Source organism: Camelus dromedarius, chromosome 9 (assembly GCF_036321535.1).
Source record: "Camelus dromedarius isolate mCamDro1 chromosome 9, mCamDro1.pat, whole genome shotgun sequence".
NCBI classification, from domain to species: domain Eukaryota; kingdom Metazoa; phylum Chordata; class Mammalia; order Artiodactyla; family Camelidae; genus Camelus; species Camelus dromedarius.
This window is the reverse complement of record NC_087444.1, coordinates 75,111,029-75,129,439: the sequence shown is the minus strand read 5'-3', so window position 1 is coordinate 75,129,439 and position 18,411 is coordinate 75,111,029. Positions and strand designations below refer to the sequence as shown.

The following is an 18,411-nucleotide window of genomic DNA, read 5'->3' as shown; positions in this document are numbered from 1 at the left end:
AAACATGACTTTCAAGGTCACTGAGTGTTGAAGTACATGAACCTAGCTCCTGAGATCTAAATATTTTAGGGGGGTAGGGTGGATTGGAATTTGTAGAGAGGATTTCATGACCATGAAGGGCCAGTAGCCCAGGATCTCTGGGACTTTGGAGGCTATAACCTTGAGTATCCAGATTTGGAGAACGAGGGGGTGGGTAAGGGGACCCCAACATTGTCTGGGGGGACATTGGATTTTGAAATGCTAAGGAATGTACTCTGACGTCCATTTAAACTTCATATTCCTGCATCTGGGGGCGCTAGGATTTAGTGAGGGGGACCTAAGATTTTACTGTGAAAGGAACAATGGATTTGGAGACCCAGATCCTGAGTCTGGGAGTGCACCAATCAGCATTCTGAAAGCCAAGGCTTAGATTTCAGGGGGCGCTGGAAGCTGAGAAGTTGACATCTTGGTTCCAATTGGTGTAGAGAGAAAGGAATCAGAGCCCCACTGGTATTTGAAGGTACACTGGGTCTTGGGTGCATAGCCTTACTTGGGGTTTAGGTACATGGGGCTTTGGATCAGAGGTCAGCAGTTCCTCCACCATCCTGTTTTCCTGTTTCTGCTTCCATTCACCCCACCTCCACCTCCTTTCACTGGCTCTGTCCCTAAGAGCAAGGCCCCAGGAGCTCCAGGCCCTGCCCTGTCTGGCTTCAGGCCCCAGGAAGGCTTCCAGTGTGACTGAGGGCTTGCAGAACAACAGCTGCTCACTCTCCCGCCCTTTCCAAGGCTCTGCAGGTGGGAGGGGGTTGCCCAGCCCCCAGGAAACAGGGGCAGGGCCTTGGCCAGCCTCTGGGTGCCAGCAGGGCAGGGGAGGGACCCTGGGGGGATGAGGGCTTTAAAAAGCTCCCCAGGGAGGTTCCCCAGCTCCAAGCTCACCGCCTGTCTGCGCCTGGACACCGCTGTCACCATGTGGTTCCTGATTCTGTGCCTTGCCCTGTCCCTGGCAGGGACTGGTGAGACAGTGGGGAAGATGTGGAAGCGGGGGGTTGGGCCCGATTCTTACGCTGCTCTCGTCCCTCCCACCTGGAACCCCAGCCTGCACCCCTCCAACCCACAGCCCAGCCCAGACCAGGATATGGGGCTCTTTCTTATCTCTCCCGGCCCCACCCTAAAGTCCAACCCGGCCTCTCCTTGTTGTCACCTTACTCGCAGTCCTGCTCTCATACTGGGTCCCTGCTCCTTCCCAGGAACAATCAGAATTTTCTCTTCCCCACTCAGATCCCTGTGCCCATCCACTTTACCAAAGGGGCAGATCCTGAGCCATCTGTCTCTCTCGTCCAAGAGACCACCCCCAACCCCACCAGCCTCTGGGACCCTGACCACCCTCCTCCTCTGCCCTAGGTCTCTATGGCCCAATGGTGTGGCTCTTGGGTCCCCAAATCCTGCCACACCCTGGTGATTTTCCCCATCCAGCTATCAACTCTCAACTAGGTCCCCCAGCCCTAGCATCTGGTCCCCATCAATCCTCCCTGGACCCCCCAATTCCACCAGATACCAGTGCTTCTTCAAAAACAGTTTCTGGTCTGTGATCAGGTGGCCCCCTCATCCTGGTATGGGGGTTCTATGAATGTCTCTTCCTTCCCTATTTGTCCTTGAAGCCCCATTCCATACCTTCAGCCTTATCCCCCCAGGGAAAGCACCCAGAACCCAAAACCACATGCTCCTTTCCTTGCAGAATTTCCATCTTTCCCCAGACTCCAGCCCTTCTCCAACTGAATCCCTCCCACACAGCTCTGGCTTTCTGGGAATCCGCCCCCATCAGGATTCCAACAAATACCTTCCCAGCCCTGCTGTCCTGCCCTTATCCCATGTGATTTGTGATTCTAAAACATGTGATTCTAAAAATCCCACATCAGGTGAGTTCTCTCTATGTTCTCACAGCTGCTTGGCCCCTCCTCCATTCTTGTCCTGGCCCTGCTCCCAGGGAACCCCAGATCCTTCCTGGAGACTCAGACCTTGGACCCCATCCCCATGAGAATCACCTGATCCCGGAATGGCAATCATTCCACTCTCCCTCCTTCTGAGGTCTGTTCCAGTCTGACCCCCACCCAGTCCCAGGACCCTCACTCCTCTTAGAATGTCATTCCTGGATCACAGGACCCCTTCCCAGTCTAATCTTTTCATTCACTCTTTGACCTGGAACCCCCAATTCTCCCAACTCTCCCAGTCCCATTCCAAGAACCCCAAATCCCCCCAAATGCTCTTCTTGGTTTCTCTCACCCAATTCCCCAGATCTGTGTCCCTTCCAGAACCCAAAAGCCCAACCCAAGCTCTAACCATTTCCTCAGCCTGAGAGCCCCTTAATCCTACAAATCCTTCCCCGCCCAGCCTCTGAGCCCATCTCTGGGGGCCTTTATCCTTGGTTTCTCCTCAGAACCCATAGCCTCCTGTCCCCCAGTCCAAGAACCCAAATCACCCGACGTTTATACCAGGTGCTTCCTTGCTGCCCCCATCCCTGGGGTCGGCTCTGCTCTCAGCGTACAGTCCCCACACCCAGGACCAGCCACCCGCCCACACTCCCAGGGATGGCTGCAGAATTCTAAGCTCTTCCCAATACCCCTTGCCCATGTCCTCAGACCCCCGGCTCTGGTCCTGTGTCCCCATGGCCCTCCAGTCCCAGAGCTCAGCTCCCTCTCCTACCCCAGTCCCTCAGCCCCACTGCCAACCTCCACGCAACCTGACCCAGCACCCACTCCACAGGTGCTGTGCCCCAAATCCAGTCCCGGATCATAGGAGGCTGGGAGTGTGAGAAGCATTCCCAACCCTGGCAGGCGGCTCTGTACTATTTCAGCAAGTTCCAGTGTGGGGGCGTCCTGGTGGACCCCCAGTGGGTGCTCACAGCTGCTCACTGCATAAACGAGTGAGTAGGGGCGGGCGTCTGGAGAGGGGGTGTCTGTGAGCACACAGGTTAAGCCGCCAGCACCATTCCCTCAGATAGCCTTAGGGGAGACTGCCGGACCTGATGAAGAGAGGGAGGGTTGTGGTCCAGGGTTACAAGGAGAGAGGCAGGGCTGGGACTGTATGACCCCAGGGAAGCCCTCTCCATGAGGGCCTGGGTCTCTTGGGTCTGTCGGCATAATTGTCTGTCTTTCTGGGTCTCCCTGTGCCCTGTGTCTCTGTGTCTCTCAGTGACTGGCTCTGTGTCTCTCTGTGTGACTGTGATTTCTCTTTCTCTCTTCTGTCTCCATGTCTCTGTATCTCTCCCCATCTCTGTCCACCTCTGTCACCTGTGTCTCACCTTCTATCTCTCTGCCCCATCTCTCTCTCTCTGGTTCTCTTTCTCATTCCCTCTCCCTCATCACTCTCCCCCATCCAGAGAAAAGGAAGAGGTTATCCCCAAGGAGTGTGTATGGGGAGGGGCTCTCACACTGTCCATCCCCTCCCTCCAGGACAATCATCCACTCAAGAGGGACCCAGGGAAGGGCTGGTGTCAGCTGGAGCTGGGCGGGGGCAATGGAAAGAAGGAGGAAGGAGAAAAGGGGAGAGGGAGCTGGGGCAGGAAGGGGACGCTGACCTTGGGCTAGGGGCCAAGCCACCCGCCTGCTGTGGAACCAGCCCCACAGCCTCAGCTGCAGCTGAGCTGGTCCCAGGCTCCCCCACTGCCCCCCTCCCCCGTCCTCCTCCCTCTTCTCTCTCACCCCCTGTCACCCCCCTCGCTACCTCTGCCTGATTTCTCATTCTCTCTTCTTACTCCCTTCTCCCTTCGTCACTTGGTCCATTTCTCACTGTCCTTCCTCGTCTGTCTTTTCCCTCCCTCTGCTTCCCTTTGTCTATTTCTCACTGTCTCTGTCTCTTCCTCATCCTGTCTCCCGTGTGCTCCCTCTATCTCACCGGCTCCCCTCCACCTTTCCCACTCCCTCTACTGTTCTCAGCTCTATTTTACTCCATTTCTGTCTCTGTCTCTGTGACATTGTCACATTCTTTTATTTTCTGACTCGCTGAATTTTTTCTGTGACTCTATATCTTTCTTTCTGTCTCTGTTTCTCTTTCTCACTTTGGACCCTTCCTCATGCTCCCCTGCCCCATCTCCCTTGCCCCCTCCTCCGTCATGCTCACTGTCTCCATCCTCTCCTTCCCCAGCAATTACCAGATCTGGCTGGGTCGCCACAACCTGTTTGAGGACGAAGACACAGCCCAGTTTGCCCTTGTCAGCAACGTCTTCCCACACCCTGAGTTCAACCTGAGCCTCCTGAAGAACCACACTAACCTCCCCGGAAAGGACTACAGCCACGATCTCATGCTGCTCCGCCTGGAGGAGCCCGTCCAGATCACAGAGGCTGTGCAGGTCCTGGAGCTGCCCACCCAGGAACCCCAACTGGATAGCACCTGCTATGCCTCCGGCTGGGGCAGCACTGAACCAGATAAGTGTAAGCTGGGGCCAGACTGCGCAGCCTGGGGCCGGGACACATGGGAGTGAGGGAGGAGAGGGCTAGGAACCTGGGCTCCGGAGTCTGAGGAAGGAGGGCTGAGGAGGTGGGGTCTGACCACAGCCATGTTTCTCCCTGCCCCGTAGTCACATACCCAGATGATCTCCAGTGTGTGGACCTCACTCTCCTGCCCAATGAGGTATGTGCCAATGCCCACCCTGAGAAGGTGACAGAGTTCATGCTGTGTGCTGGAGACCTGGAGGGCGGCAAGGACACCTGCGTGGTGAGCCAGCCTGACCCCTGGGGCTTTGAGGTGCTGGGGAGGGGACTCAGATACTGGACTGAGGGTCAGCTATGCAGGCATCTGTCTCTGCTGCTTTCCAGCTGTGGCTCCCTCTTCCCTGCCCCCTTTGCTTCCTGCACTCCCATCCAAGTATCACGTCTGTCTCTCCTCCACATCATAGTTCACCCATCCCCACCTCTGACACATACGTACTGTCCAGTCAAGAGAAAGCTTCTTGGGAGATGTGACATCTGAGATGAGCCCTGAGGGTGGGAGGCTCCTATACATGGGTCCCACCTCCTCCTCCCCACTGACCTGTCTGCAGAGACCATCCCCCTCCTGGATCCTGCCCCTCTGGGCAGAAACTGGACCCTGAAGTCTCATCCCCATTGGCAGGACTGAAGCCACTGTCCCCTCTGTTGGAATCCCCACTGACGTTCCTCTCGGAGTGGACTATGGAGACAACTGTCTCTTTCCCCAGAGTTGGGGAGTTGCTGCTCCGATCTGGGCACCCAGGTCTGAGTGCTGGAGCTCCCCAGGCGGAACCCCGAGGCTTTGCTAACCCCTCTCATGCTCTCCCTCTCCCCCTTGCACTGTAGGGTGACTCGGGGGGCCCGCTGATCTGCGAGGGTATGTTGCAAGGAATCACGTCATGGGGCCATATCCCGTGTGGTAGCCCCAATAAGCCCGCCGTCTACACCAAAGTGATTTCACATGTGGAGTGGATCAAGCAGACAATGGCTGACAACCCCTGAATGCCCCTGTCCTGTCCCTTACTCCCAGTAAAATCGAATACGCATCGAATTCGCATCCATTTCTGGTGTCATCTGGCCTTCCAAAAGCTGGGTGCCTGCACTCAGGGCCCACCCAGCCCAGACTAGCGCTCAGAAAGGCTCAGACCCCAAGGGGCAAGGCAAGGACTCTGAGCCTGCCCTGGGGGAGGGCACAAAACGGAGAGTCAGACTCTTGCGAGGTTGGGCCCATATTTTATGATGGCGAGGAAGGCGGGAAATGTCATTGCAAGCCACGCCTCCCTGGGGAGGGGCCTGTTCCGTCGAGGAGTGGGGCTGCGTCAAATGCTGGGCAGTGTCCTGTTGGCCTGGGGGCAAGACTGGACATCCTGGGTCGGTGCTGGTGGTCGGAGGGGGAGGAATTCCGACGATGGAATGAGGCTTCGGGCAGTCGCCAGCAAGGGCTAGACAACTGGGGGCGGGGCCTAGCTAGGCTCGGGGGCGGGGCCACACAAACTGGCCACACGGCAAAGGCAGTGCGCAGAACAGGAGGGGGCGCTGTCGGACTTCCAGGGAGAGGGGTGTAGGGTCAGGACTCTGGGCTGGAAGAGCCGCAGAGGGTGGGCCCTAGTTCGAGGGGCGGGACTTTGTTACCTGTTCTTGGAGGGTTTCTAGGGAGTGGGGCCTCCAGGGAAGCTTAATCTCAGGCGTATGGTCAAGATGAAAGGAGCTGGCCTGGCACCTGGGCGCAGTTACGTGTCAGTGTCCTGAGAAGCTCGGGTGCCATTGTTTAGAGAGGCTTAGGGGAGGGTCTTGGGGAGGGAAGTGAACTGGGGCACGTCCTCGGTGCACTTGGAGTCTTGGTCTGACCGCGGCTGTTCGAGCGTGGACCTCTGGGTGCTCTGCTGCGAGACCCACCGGCGATAGCTCAACCGCCGCTCCATAGAGGTCATCCCTCTGCCCCACATGCCCACGTGGTTCAAGTAGCTCAGTGCTCCTGGGGGTGGGGACTAGGTGGGCCGTTGGACTCCGAGTTCCGCCCTAGGCTCTGCCCCATCCCTGAGGTGGATCTCCCCCCAGGTCTGCCCCATCTGGCCCTCAGCCGCCTGGAGTTCTCCCCGGGCTCCGCCCCCTGCCCTGCCGAGACCCCACCCCTTCCTCCCGAGGCCCCGCCCTCACCGGCCCACAGCATCAAGGCGCCGCCGCTCCAGCACAGGTAGGTGGTCATCAGGTAGGATACCTGTGGCCTCGGTTGCAGCGTCTCGCAGTTGACTACAAAGAGCGTCAGGCTGAGGACAATCAGGAACCCTGCACTTGGGTGGGGCCAGAGATGGACACGAGGCTGGACAGGGACCCTGAGACTGCCAGAAAGAGAAGAGATCCTCTCCCATCCTTCAGGACAAGTGCGCTCTTTTGGGCACACATTCTCACACACACACACACACACACACACACACACACACACACACACACACACACACACTCACACACACACACACACACACACACTCACCAGACAGAAAGATACCAAGAGGCGGCGGAAAGAGAAGGAAACAGGAAGAGACTGAGAGAGATACCCAACACACTCACCCCACCTGAGTAAAATAAAGTGAGATGCGCACAGAGAGTGGGACAGAGATCCCAACAGACATTCAAAGACCGAGACCCAGCAGACATCAGGACAGAAACTCTGAGAAGCATCTTCCCCAAAGCCAGAGAGCCTCAGGGGAGAGATGCTGGGATAGGGAGGGTACCCCCTCCTCCAGGGTGACATTTACCAATGCTTAAGCTGAGGGAACTGAAGACAAGGTCAGCCTTGTTAAGGCGGCGGAACACTGGCCGGAAGGAGAGGCTCATGGTGGGGAGGAGGACTAGACACAGGACCAGGGCCAGCATCATGAAGCCCATGCTCATGTGGATGAGAACTGGGGGGAAAGGGGGGAATGCCCCAGAGTCATCCCCAGATACTCTCCAAGGTCACCCTCATCCCCACTGACACCCATGAGCAGTATCCCCAACAGTTACCCCCAATGTTTAGCTACAGACATCCTCAAAATCACCCCATTGCTGTTGCCAAAGTCACCTCCTAGAAAACCCCAAATGATGCCCACTCTCACTCACGAAGTCACCCTCATGTACCCGTAAAGTCAACCCAGTCATCCCCACTTTGTTTAAAAATTGTGACTCACTATGTTGTGAAATTTATATAATATTGTAAATTAACTATACCTCAGTTTTAAAAAGCCTTCCCCATTTGCACCCTCAAAGTCATTCCAAATCACCCCACTTGTCCCAAAGTCAACCCTAGACACTCTCATAATCAAATCCACACATACCACACAGATGACCTGAGGCACCCCCCTCACATCCTCAAGTTCACCACACAGAATCATCTCTATTATTTCTAGAATTATACACACACACACACACACAAAGTTACCCTACTCATACTCCCAAAAGATGTCCCACAGCAACTCACATCAATGCCCTCAATACCACTCCTAGACACTCCTCATAGCACCCTCAAAGTTACCCAAGACACCTTAGTGACTTTAGTCATCTCTGAAGTCACCCTATTTCTCTTCCACTCATAACCCAAGGTTCCCTAGTGACCTCATTCACACCCCCCAGAAGCTCCCCAAATATCCAAATGTCATCCCCATTCACACCCTCAACCCTCCCGCAGACATTCTCCAAATGTCCCCTTGTCCTCCGGAGCACACACAAGAAGTACACAACAAGAAAACTTCCAAATACTCTAAAACCAAGGTACCTAAAAGATGTAATCACACTCAGTTTGAAATTGATATTTATCCAATTTGCATTTCAGTATGAGATTCAGCCCCTTCTGAGAATTAAATCTCCTCCGTTTAGCCCTTTCCTGTTTTGCCTACTGTTGAACAGTGCAAAACTACTTCAGTGAAGTGGGCTAAGACTTCATCTGCTTTGTTTTTGGCAAACTGCACATATATACAGAATAGCAATAGTGCTCTTGGGATCCATCACATAATCCTGGTTGAGGGCTTTTCATGACATATCCTGCCATCTGGGGCCACAGAGGTCATCGTGTGACTGTGGATGAGCCCATCACAGTGCCCCATGACCCAGACCAGGGTGATGGGCTCAAAGATGGGCACATGGTCAAAACCAACCAATCAAGCTCTTCTCTGGGACTTTTTTCTAACTGAAGTTGTCAGGGACCAGCTCCTTCTCCTTTAGCCAAGAAGATTATGAACTTGGAGCTGCCTGAGCCTTGGACCCAGCCTCATGGGTGACAGGAGACCTGAAAGATAAAACTAAGAAGAGAAAGCAGACAAGAGAAAGAGAGTTCAGATGACATTCAAGTCCCTGGCTCTTGCCATCCCAGAGATAAGCCCACTCTTGTAGTTTGGTCAGAAGGAGTGGCCATTTGCTGCTTACCTCCCCACCGTGCATTTTGCCTTCCTGCCTTTAGCCACTCTGAGCCCCAGTTAAGTAGCCAAGAAACAGACAGTAATGTCTGATGAAATCACCTGGACCCTGAATGCAGCCATGCCTGAAAGCATTTCTGTCCCCACCTTTTTCACTGGGTGAGCCCATAAATTCCTTCACTCAAGCTAGTTTAATTTAGAGTTTCTATCACTTGTGACTCAGAGACTTCTGAGTAATTCAGGTCTCTTCTGTAGGTTGGCAAGGAGCACAGGATTCAATACTGCCTGCCTACCACCCACCAAAATCACAGTCAGGCCCTAAAACACACACACACATATATATATAAAACCAGAATTGAATGTTCACCAAAAATCTAGAGGGAGAAGTGCTTCCCAAAGCTAAGTTAGTAAAGTCACAGAGACAAAGGTGGAGAATTTAGACTACATAAAAATTCTAAATTTCTGCACCTCAAAAAATAATTAAAACCTTCATAACCTAACATGTTAGTTCTTTATGCCAACCATAACGCTCTGTATATTCTTAGCATTCAATAAATGGTGACTCACCTTTAAAAGAGAACTATAATACTGACATGTGTGTTTTTAAATGATAAATATATGTATACACATACCTCTAAGTGTATATATGTATGTATAGTCATATGTGTATATACACATATAGCGATTTTCTCATATGTGCAGAGAATATGACTAGAACACGCAAGAGCTTAAAAACGGTTTAGCAACATTGGTTGCCCCCCAGGGCGGGGATCTGGGAGAGATTCAGCCCAAAAATGAGAGAAGTTAGCACTTTTTTAAATGTTGAACCACATACATATACTACCTGTTCAAATAAAATAAAAGCCATTTAAATTTAAAATAAGGAAAAATTGCAAATACCAACTACTATATATAGGACAGATAAACAACAAGTTTCTACTGCGCAGCACAGGGAACAATATTCAATATCTTACAGTACCCTATCATGTAAAAGAGTTTGAAAAGGAATGTATGTATGCACATGCATGACTGAAGCATTATGCTGTACACCCAAAACTGACACAACATTGTAAACTGACTCTACTTCAATAAAAAAACGAAATTTAAATAAGAAAAAGTTTAAAAATCACACACAGTTAACATTTTAGAACAAATGAGGCATATAATGAATATACACCATTCTTTTTTGTCTTCCCAGCACCTCTGAATACCAGTCCTGTTGGAATTTCCCAACCTATGTATCTGCACTTCCCAGTAAGGAAACCAGCCTGTCTTACAGCTAGGACCTCAGCATGCGATGAGGCTCCACCAATAAAATAGAGCCACGCTAAACTTGGAATCAGCAGCCAGAAGTAGGTGGGAACTCAGTTCTAGTGAGGTTGGCTGCAACTACCTCCAGGCTCCCGGTGTAGCAGAGAAAGAGGTTCCCCAGTGGAGTCCAGGCCTGGAGATACTGGGATCCACAGGTCAAGCTGCAATGTGCATGCCCAGCCAGCCAGTCCTCCAGGACTCTTTGGGCATGGTCTTAATCCTGAAAATATAAATCTATTTTCTGCTTAAACCAAGCTGAATTGGCTTCTGTTGCTGGTCATGAGACTCCTGGATTCTGTAGATGGAGTATCTAACAAAGCCTTACAAAATGTCACCAACCCTTCTGAAGCACTGCTATTCTGCGCTTGGGAGTCTACCTCCCAAAGTAATTGTGCTCAAATAAAGTATTGTAGACATACGGGGACATTGTGCACAGTTGCGTTTGCCCACCCAGCATCCATTCCCACTCTTTTGGCAACAGCGTCTTGATACTGTTCGGAGGAACTCTCCACTCACCCTCTGTCCTTGTGCTTCTGACAGAAATGACCCCTTCCATTGACTCTTAAGAAAAGCACCTGATCCAGACCCAGCCAATCACAGCATGACATCCTCCTGACCACAGCAAACGGTTCACGGAGCAGTGAGAAATTCCCAGGCAGTGAATCTGACCCCCTCTGACTTAATCCTGAGACCTGTGCTTGAGGGCCAGAGGAGACAGCTTACTCTCTTTTTTCCATGGTTGTTTACAGAAAAAAATGGGACCCGGAAGCTGCTGGACAACCACATTGCCACTGCATGGGCACAGTTTGCCTAAGGGCCCACCACAGAGGAAGGCTTCAAGGAGAGATGGCAAGAGACAGACACCTTTTGAGCACCAGATCCAGCAGTACCTGAACCAGGATCAATGTATGGCTCCCAATTTTTCTATAACTTGAAACCAGCTTGAGTTTGAGAGGTATAAGAGAAAGAGATTCTCAAAATAAACAAATAAGATTAATCTTACACAATGTTCAGGAAGTCTTAAGGAGCACTTGAGATCCAAAATGAAGGTAGGTGCGTTGGCTGGAGAAAAAGAATTCTTATAATAAGAACACGGGCCAGGCACTGTTCTAATTCCTTTCTGTGTTTTAACTCACGTCTTCCTCAAACATGATTAGGTACTGCTATCACTGACATTATAAAAATGAGGAAACTTGTGGCACACAGGAGTGAAGGAATCTGCCCAAGATAACCCAGCTACCAAGTGGCTGAGCCAGGATTTGAACCCAGGCTCTCTGGCTCCAGGGTCTGGGCTGCCTCTGTGGCAATGCTCAAAAGCCCTGGAAACACAGACATCTACAAGGAGGCAAAATGTTTCTCAAGGAGCCGGAAGCCTCCTGTTATCTTTAAAAAAAAAAAAAAAAACTTTTAAAAAGTGTGTGAGAGAGAATGATGGTGCCTTTAACCATCTAATCTTCAGGCCACGTGTAATGCCCTTCTTTCCATGCACAGTGACAGTCCCGATTTCTCTAAGTCATATGTAATTCCAGGAAAACCCTCACAAGGCCTCCAGAGAATCTCCAGAGACCCTCTCAGGAATACTGAAGACTCCCCCCTCCCAGGAACACCCAAAGAGATTCCCCCAGAGATTCTCTCCCTTGATAATCTCCGGAGACACCTCCCCCCAGAGCACCCTATAGCCTGTCCAGGCTCCTACTGACCGGTGACTTGGCCCAGGCTGACACACTTGTGCTTCCTGCAGTCAGTCCAGAAGCCCAGGTAGCCCGTGTAGGAGCCCTGCAAGTAGGCCATACGCCCATCCAACACACTGAGCACCATCAGGGTCGCCAGGATGCTGAAGACGAGACACCAGCCCCGCAGGACGAACTTGCGGTCCTCCTCCCAGGAAGAGACGGGGTCCACTGGGAAAGAATAGAGTTCTGGGGGCCTGGATCTGCCTGCATCACTCTGTTTCATCCTAATCTCCATCACGGAACACAGTCATATCTCTGCCTCCACCCAAACCTTGCCTTTTACCCTATTCTCAATTCCCTTCCACCCATAGCCATCTTTCCCATCCCCACCCAAACCCCCATTCCAACTTCATTCCCCTCTCTGTTTTCTGTCCCATCCCCAGGACCATCCACAACCCCATGCCATCCCCAGTATGCTTCCTAAATCCCAAACACTACCCATTTCTATTTCTACTCCTAACACACAACTCAGCCCCCATCCACATCCCACCCTGAGCCCAAATCTACTTGTTCTGTCTCCAGCCTCATGCTCTCCTTCCTAGTCCTCAAAGCCCAGCTCTGTCTCCACTCTCAGCTTCATTCCCCTTACCACCATCCCTGTCACAAATTCCAACCTAGGACACAGAAAACAATGACAAAGGTTCCAAAGTGTGTTCACCAGGCCAAGACCCATGGCGTCAAAGGAGCGAACATGGGTGGTGCACCCAACACCCACCAAGCACTGTGATCTGCCAACCTTCCCAGTTGGCAGGGACCCTGACCCCACACTGCTCGCTTACCTCCAGAGCCACACTGGACTTCACAGGGTCCCTCTCACACACCAAGAGGCCACCTTGGGGCCTCTCCTCCCTGAGTTGAAGCTCGGATTCCTGCTGCTCCCTCCACCTAGGGCTTTCTTCTTCCACCTTTGCCCAGACTGCCCTAAACACCCTCACTTCCAACATCACTTCCTCCACATTCCTTTCCGGAGCTCTCCCAGCCTCAATTCTTAATCAGGTTCCCTATTAAACACTCCCATAGTGCAGTGTGCAGTTCTCTCTCACGGGCACACCATCGGCTTGGGATTCGTTATTTCACCATTTATTTCCCTACCAGTCTTCCGTGAGGGTAGGGAACCAATTTCTTCTGTTTTCCGCTGCACCCCCATTGCCTGGTATGAGAATTTGCTCTCTTTTTTTAAATTTACTTTTTGGTGGGGAGGGTAATCAGGTTCATTTATTTATTTATTTGTTAATGGAGGTACCGGGGATTGAACCCAGGACCTCGTGCATGCTAGGCATGCACTCTGCCACTGAGCTGTACCGTTCCCCACCCCCCAGCCTTTGCTCTTGAAAGCGTGCATGAATAAATGAATGAATGGATGCATTAGCGGTATCCAGGAATAGTAATTCCTTTCTCTTCTTCTGTGGTACCTCTCAATGTGGATTTCAGAAGAAATTGGGTCTCTGAGTCTGGAACTCAGGAAGGAGCTTAGGGGATGGAGAAAAAGTTTTAGAACTGAAATCAACATCCATGAAATGTAAAAACTTTCAACAAGTTTTTCTTACAATGGGTTCTAAGTGCTTTTATCAGCCCATTTCATCCTTACAACAACCCTCTGAAGTATCATAATCTCCTCTCACAGATGAGGAAACAGAGGTACAGAACAGTTAAATAGATATCCATGTAATTAAAGACATAAAAGTTTGTGGGTTTTGTTTTTTTCAAAATATCATCATTAAAGGCAAAGGAGAGGATGAGGAAAACAGCAGTTTGGAAAAATCCCCCCTCTGACTGGAAAGGCAGCATATACTGGTCAGGACGCCTGCACTTCTGCTGACCTCTCCGGAGCCTTTCTCGATCTGTGGCTGGGTCTGCTTCCTCTCCCCAAACCCAGACTGGAGGTCTTTGAGGGTAGGGAGCAGGCCTAATCTTCTCTGAGTCCCTGAGACTCAGGGACAGTTGAAGAGAGGCAGAGACAGAGGAGACGGAAAAGGAACAAGAATACACATGGAAATTGAGACGGGAATAAGGGGATGAACTTGATTCAGAGAAGGCCCTGGCTGGGATGAGGGGGAGACAGGTAGGAGGAGTGAATGATAAATTCAGATCACAGGCTCTCCAGAAACTGCAAGAATTGATCTTAGAGATGGCCCGTGACCCAGCCCTGACTCAGCCTCGCCTAGCCCTACTCTGGCCCCTGTTGTCTTCACCTTGACCCCTCCCTTACCCCTTAACCCTACTCTGACCCCACCTACCCTGGCCCCTCTCTGATCCTGCTCTGTCTCCACCCTGATCATTCCCTACCCTCTATCCCACCCTTGCCCTGTCCTGACACCTCTCTGACCCAGCAGTGACCCCTTCGTAACCCAATCTTGACCCTACCAAGACCCTACACTGAGCCCACCCTGACCCAGCCCAAGCCCCCATGTCTCTCACACAGGTCTAGGGTGGAATGTGAGTCCATGGCTAATGTCTCTACCTCCTGGAACCCCTCCAACTGTCATGGAACCTCCCCCTGCCCCCAGCTCCAGGTCAGATTGAAGCCCTGAGGCCTGACTGTGGACAGCAGGAGAGACCAAGAAACACAGAAGAGGGGACAGAGAGATTCAAACCCCAAAGGACACAGCCTGAGCCCCGGGAGAGACCAATGGACTTCCAAGTGGCCATGGAGATGCCTGGAAGGAAGGGCTGAGGCAGTTGGCAGGCTGTTGAGTACATCTGGGGATTGGCCAGACCTCGCATGTCCACATGGCCCAGAGGTCCCAATCTGGCCACCAGAGTGCTCTGCCAGAATTCCTTCCAGCAGCAACTAACAACAACCAAGGCAAGACCCAAGACTCGTCATCAACTACCTTCAGGCCCCGAGTCAGTACCCAAGACTCTCAGCCCACTGTCCAGAGTCACCAAGTCAGTACTGAAGACTCTCAGCCCACTGTCCACAGTCGCCGGGTCAGTATCCAAGAACCCCTGCCTGTTATCCACAGCCGCCGGGTCAGTACCCAAGACTCTCAGCCCATTGTCCAGAGTCACCACGCCAGTACCCAAGACTCTCAGCTCACTGTCCAGAGTCACCAAGTCAGTATTAAAGACTCTCAACCCACTGTCCACAGCCGCCGGGTCAGTATTCAAGAACCCCTGCCAGTTGTCCACAGCCGCCGGGTCAGTATCCAAGAACCCCTGCCAGTTGTCCACAGCCGCCGGGTCAGTATCCAAGAACCCCTGCCAGTTGTCCACAGCCGCCAGGTCAGTATCCAAGAACCCCTGCCAGTTGTCCACAGCCACCGGGTCAGTATCCAAGATGCATCATCCATCAGTCACCAAGTCAGTGCTGAGGACGTGCCACCCATCACCAGCAGTCACCGGGCCAGTGTCCAAGACACACCGTCTGTAATCTACAGTAGCCATTTCAAAACCCGAGATGTCCCATCTGTTTTCCATACTCACCGCTTCAGTATCCAAAGCCCTTTGTCAGTGACTCGCACCCCCCGGGCCAATGTAAAATCAGTTACCTGCAGTAGTCAAGTGAGTATCCCGCCAACAACCCAGAGTCCCCACTCAAGCCTTCAAGTCTCCAGGTCAGTCCGGGCCAGAGTCGATGTCCCCCCATCAATTACTCACAGCCCAGAGGCCAGTATCAAAAGTAATGAATCAATCATCTGGACCTCCCAGGAGAGCTTCAAAGACACTTTGGATGGTCCCCAACACAACCCAAATACCCCAGAAAGCTACCTCTACAGTTCACCATCAGGCAGCTCCACTGAGGGCAGATCTGGCAGGTAAGAGGCAGGCGTCCAGAGAGCTGGTCAGCTTTGGGGCTAGAATTCTGGGGGAGGGGTATCAGGAAAAGCCAGGGACCAGAGGCATAGTCGGTATAGCAGAGATTGGAGTTTAGAGTTAGGTGTGGCTGGGGTTGAAAGCTGGATCTGAAGGCTTGCTCTGGGTGGGGACTGGCATAGAGGCTGGACCTGTGATTCAACCTAGAGAATAGATTTGGGGGTGGCAAGGCCTGGAAGCTAGATCTGGAGGCAAGGGAGCCTAGAGGCTGAACCCAGGTGAGCATGTCCTAGAGGGAGATACAGGGCATGGAGAACAGACATGGGCAAAATAGAGTCTGAAGGTTAGACTTGGGGGGACAGGGTCTGATAGCTGGACCTGGGGTGGCTGGGCTGGGTGGCTGGACTCAGTGCTGACACTGGTAATGGGCAATCTGCTGCAGGTTTCGGGACAGGTGTAGACTCAGCCATTCCCAGCTGCCCATGGGCTGGCGGCTGCTGCATGAGGCCAAGAAGATCAGTCACCAGCTGAGCCTGGTGCTGAGCCTGGCCGGCATGGTGACCATCGGTCTCATCTCTCTGGGCCAGCACTGGATCCACTTCCAGGTGCCACTGATGCCCCCTGGGGATGCTGCTGGCTACCCCACCATCCTCATCAATACCATCTTCTTTGTGCAGTGCCCTGACACCTCCTGCCAGAATGAGTACGACCAGAATGCTTGTAAGACCTACCCTACACTCACTGTTCCTGGGACTCATCTCTCCTCTTTGTCCCAGGGACCCTCTTCTGCCTTCCCCGGATTGGTCCTCACTGCCCTGGGCTAGTTCTCCCCTCTCCATGACAGTTCCCACTACCCTTGAATAGTCCCCCTTTCCCCCAAGACAGTTCTCACTGCCTATGCTCATTCTCACCTACATGATACCCATCCTCACAATTCTCATGACCCTAGCACCTGGTACATAATCCTGAGGCTTTTTCACCCCAAGGAATCTGTCCTCATCACATCAAGTTAGTTCCTCAATGCCCAACCCACTTGTCACTGCCCAAGAACCTGTCCTCAATGACCTAGAGGCATCTGCCTCAATACCCCATCTCTAGAGCCCAATTTCAATTTCCTTAAAATAGGGATGAAGAATTTTCAAGGGAGAGGACTTAAGACTACTTCCAGACTCCCCGGGGACCCTCTCCCCCATGCTCAGGGCCTCAGGGCCCGTCTTGGTGTCCTGATTTTCTTCCTTCCCCAGACTTACTGGACTTTGCCTGGGCCTTCCTCCTCATTGCAAGCACTTCCAGCTTCTGCCTCTGCATCATCCTCATAAACATCGTCTTCTTCACAAGCACCAACACGCCCATGCTGGACTTCTCCAGTGTCATCATCAGCATCCTGACAGGCATGGCACTGAGACCTGTCCCTGAGGAACCAAGTAGAGGAGTTCCCTGCCCAGTGCCTCTCCTGATAGCCAACCTCTCCCCACCACACTCCAGCGCCATCCTCATTTTCACCTTCAACCCCAATCCCAGTACTATCTCCCTCCAAATCTCCAGTCCACCCCAATAAAAAATATTAACTTCCAACCCAACCCCATCTCCAGTCCAAGTCCACTCCATCACCAACAGATCTCAAAATCACTCACATTCCCTTCTGTGATATCCATCCCCATCCATACCCCCACTCCAATTCTATCTTCTTTCCAATCGCCAAGCCCTTTACAAACATCAACACAACTCAACTCCATGCCTAACCCTCCTCAAGACTCATTCCAAATCCAAACTACCCCTCTTACCTGTGAATCTCAACCCAACCCATTCCCAACCTCATGGTCTTACCAGTCTCCAATCCATACTCATCCCCAACCACAACTCATCCCCACCCCTCAAACCAGCCTCAACCTCAGTGTCCATCACTCAGTCTTCAACTATCCAATACTCAACCCTGTGTCCAGTTCCCACCCCATCCCGTCTCACCAACACCAGCAGCTCAGTGATTTTGTTCAAGCTACTTAATTTTTCTGAGCCACAGTTTTCTTATCTGTAGGATGGGATAACATTTCCTACCATGTGGAGATGTAGTGAGGATTGCATTAGAAAATGTCAGTAAGTGATGGTAGCAATTTAACTGTGCCTGCATCTTTATTGTGATAATCCTCCCACCCCCACCCAAATAACTCATAATTGCTATTCTGATTAGAATAGTTTAGTTTCCATTTGCATGCCAAACCACACTTTTTAGAAGAGAGGGGCACTTAATTTGGAAATGAAGAATATTGTGTTCCTGTCTCTTGTAATAATTGATCACAACTTTCAATTGCATCAAGAGAACATTCTTAGAGAGTAATAGTGAGGCCAAGAATAGAGAACAGTCCACTTCCTTGTTATTAAATGGTATTTACCCAGTTTGTCTAGCAACTCCTCCTGATTGTTTAAATACAAGGTACAAAGGGTAGAAAACATCTGTTTTATGTCATCTAAAACAGAACATTTTTCAATAAGAAAATCATTTCTGTCCAATGTCCCTTTCAATTAAATGCAAAACACCTCCTATATTATTTTTCAATAACATAAAGAAAAAAATTACCCAGTATTCCACTACCTGAGGAAAAAAATGAATCTTTTCCTTTTCACAAATTATCTTTAATTCATGTCATTTCAAAATAAAGTTCCAATGTCCAGAATGACTAAGTTCCTTCAGAAGCCCAAAATTAAAGATCCAATACAGTGATGATAATCAAGCCCAATTCCTGAGGGCACATTGTGTGCCAGGAAACATGCTGATCTCAATAA

At 51.5% G+C, this 18,411-nt stretch overlaps 2 protein-coding genes and 1 long non-coding RNA gene across 8 annotated transcripts in view; 2 read left to right on the top strand and 1 right to left on the bottom strand.

Annotated features, from left to right (window-relative positions):
* LOC116154650 (uncharacterized) overlaps positions 1-18,411 on the bottom strand; it is a 33,856-nt gene that overhangs the window by 11,618 nt on the left and 3,827 nt on the right. Inside the window, exons 2-5 of one of the 5 annotated variants that reach the window (XM_064489851.1) lie at positions 16,881-17,042; positions 7,199-7,345; positions 6,600-6,728; positions 5,565-6,417 (exon numbers count right to left, since the gene is read on the bottom strand). The exons of 1 other annotated variant lie outside the window; for it this stretch is intronic. In XM_064489851.1, the coding sequence (XP_064345921.1) occupies positions 6,221-6,417; positions 6,600-6,728; positions 7,199-7,345; positions 16,881-17,042 (635 nt within the window). In that variant the 3' untranslated portion in view covers positions 5,565-6,220. Of the gene's footprint in view, positions 1-5,564; positions 6,418-6,599; positions 6,729-7,198; positions 7,346-16,880; positions 17,043-18,411 lie in introns of those variants that run through there. 3 more of the 5 variants (XM_031457153.2, XM_064489852.1, XM_064489853.1) reach the window with 3 other exon arrangements.
* On the top strand, positions 890-5,493 carry LOC105100157 (kallikrein-1). The gene is made up of 5 exons (XM_010993130.3): positions 890-992; positions 2,740-2,899; positions 4,120-4,406; positions 4,553-4,689; positions 5,289-5,493. The coding sequence occupies exons 1-5, from the start codon at positions 947-949 to the stop codon at positions 5,442-5,444; spliced, it is 786 nt and encodes a 261-aa protein (XP_010991432.3). The 5' UTR covers positions 890-946; the 3' UTR covers positions 5,445-5,493.
* On the top strand, positions 6,375-11,142 carry LOC135322135 (uncharacterized). 2 transcript variants are annotated; one of them, XR_010382481.1, is made up of 3 exons: positions 6,375-6,636; positions 10,029-10,182; positions 10,891-11,142. It is a non-coding gene; the product is annotated as an uncharacterized LOC135322135 (long non-coding RNA). The 2 variants fall into 2 exon arrangements; XR_010382482.1 differs by having other exon boundaries at positions 10,029-10,186.

Excerpts from the sequence above, each read along its gene's own strand:
- LOC105100157 (XM_010993130.3), top strand. The coding sequence starts at position 947 with ATGTGGTTCCTGATTCTGTGCCTTGCCCTGTCCCTGGCAGGGACTG. Across the intron at positions 993-2,739 it reads CCTGTCCCTGGCAGGGACTG|GTGCTGTGCCCCAAATCCAG; the intron begins GTGAGACAGTGG and ends CCCACTCCACAG. Across the intron at positions 2,900-4,119 it reads GCTGCTCACTGCATAAACGA|CAATTACCAGATCTGGCTGG; the intron begins GTGAGTAGGGGC and ends CTCCTTCCCCAG.